Source organism: Vicia villosa, linkage group LG3 (assembly GCF_029867415.1).
Source record: "Vicia villosa cultivar HV-30 ecotype Madison, WI linkage group LG3, Vvil1.0, whole genome shotgun sequence".
Taxonomy (NCBI): Eukaryota; Viridiplantae; Streptophyta; class Magnoliopsida; order Fabales; family Fabaceae; genus Vicia; species Vicia villosa.
The window spans coordinates 31,156,083-31,157,354 of NC_081182.1; the positions used below are offsets into that span (position 1 = coordinate 31,156,083).

General features: G+C 32.7%; 1 protein-coding gene across 1 annotated transcript; it reads left to right on the plus strand.

Annotated features, from left to right (window-relative positions):
- Nucleotides 1-5: 5 nt before the first annotated feature.
- Nucleotides 6-697, plus strand: LOC131657812 (transcription factor HEC2-like; the record flags this gene model as incomplete). Its single annotated transcript, XM_058927171.1, has 1 exon — nt 6-697. A coding segment is annotated over one exon (522 nt), but the record flags the coding sequence as incomplete, so codon positions are not given.
- Nucleotides 698-1,272: the final 575 nt, after the last annotated feature.

Below are 1,272 nucleotides of genomic sequence, written 5' to 3' on the forward strand. Positions count from 1 at the left end.
AATCAACAAACAATATCTCTTTCACTAACAACAACAACTCCACCACTCCACTAATCCTCCAACAACCACCGTTAATGTTTTCGGATTCGCACACGGCTGGTGCAAATCCGAACAATTACGGTGCATCTGAGAAGAGAACCTCCATGGCGGCGATGAGGGAGATGATATTCCGAATAGCAGCGATGCAACCGATTTACATAGACCCGGAATCAGTGAAACCTCCAAAGAGACGAAACGTGAAGATCTCGAAAGATCCTCAGAGTATCGCAGCGAGACACCGAAGAGAAAGAATAAGCGAGAAGATAAGAATTCTCCAAAGAATGGTGCCTGGTGGAACAAAGATGGATACTGCATCAATGTTGGATGAAGCTATTCATTATGTGAAATTCCTCAAGACACAGTTGAAGACATTGCAGGAACATGCCAACAATAACAGACCAGTTGCTGGTGCAGGTTCAGCGATAGGGTTCCCTGTTTCATTGCCTAAGCCTTATCAAGCTCGTAATGTTGATCATTATGGTGATTAATTTTATTAATTAAGGTTTAATTAATTAGCATGTGTAAGTTTAACTATTAAACTATCTACGTGTGATCAGTTAATTAATTAAATATGGTACTCTATTTCAATGTTTAGTGTTTTAACAACCTATTTAGAATAATTAGTATAATTTGTTAGTAGTACTTTAATACTATTTTTATGTGGCTGATTTTAATTAATTGTTTAGTAATTTACTTAATTTTCTATTTAAAAAGTGTTTATTTTATGTGTATTTATTATTTTGATTATTTTATTGTAACCAGTGTGGGCGTGGTAGAAAGAAAAAAATAATATTCTAAAGACAGGATAATAGGGGATAACTCTATTGATTGAATAAATAACGGAGAAAATGACTTATAATATATTTTATTGATATATTTAATCATTGGATCTTGTTTTAAATATTTTATTTCACGTGTTATATTTAAATTAGATAAAGAAGTACTAATAAACTAAGCATTACTATGATTACAGTGCTTGTTATAAATATTTTTAAAACTAGTAGTATTAATAAACGATTGTAATATATGAAATGTTATGTTTCTTAACTAAAAACATTTTTGGAGTATGGAGGCAAGGGAGCAATGTGCCAAACATGGGAAGCGGAAATTTTAGGCTCCCGGCTTTGGGTACACATGTGCATGGTTTTCCAAACAACAACCAAAAAATAATGAGAGTTTTTTTTTTTTTTTTAAGTTAAACACTTCGGTACTCTTGAGTTTATATGCGTATCG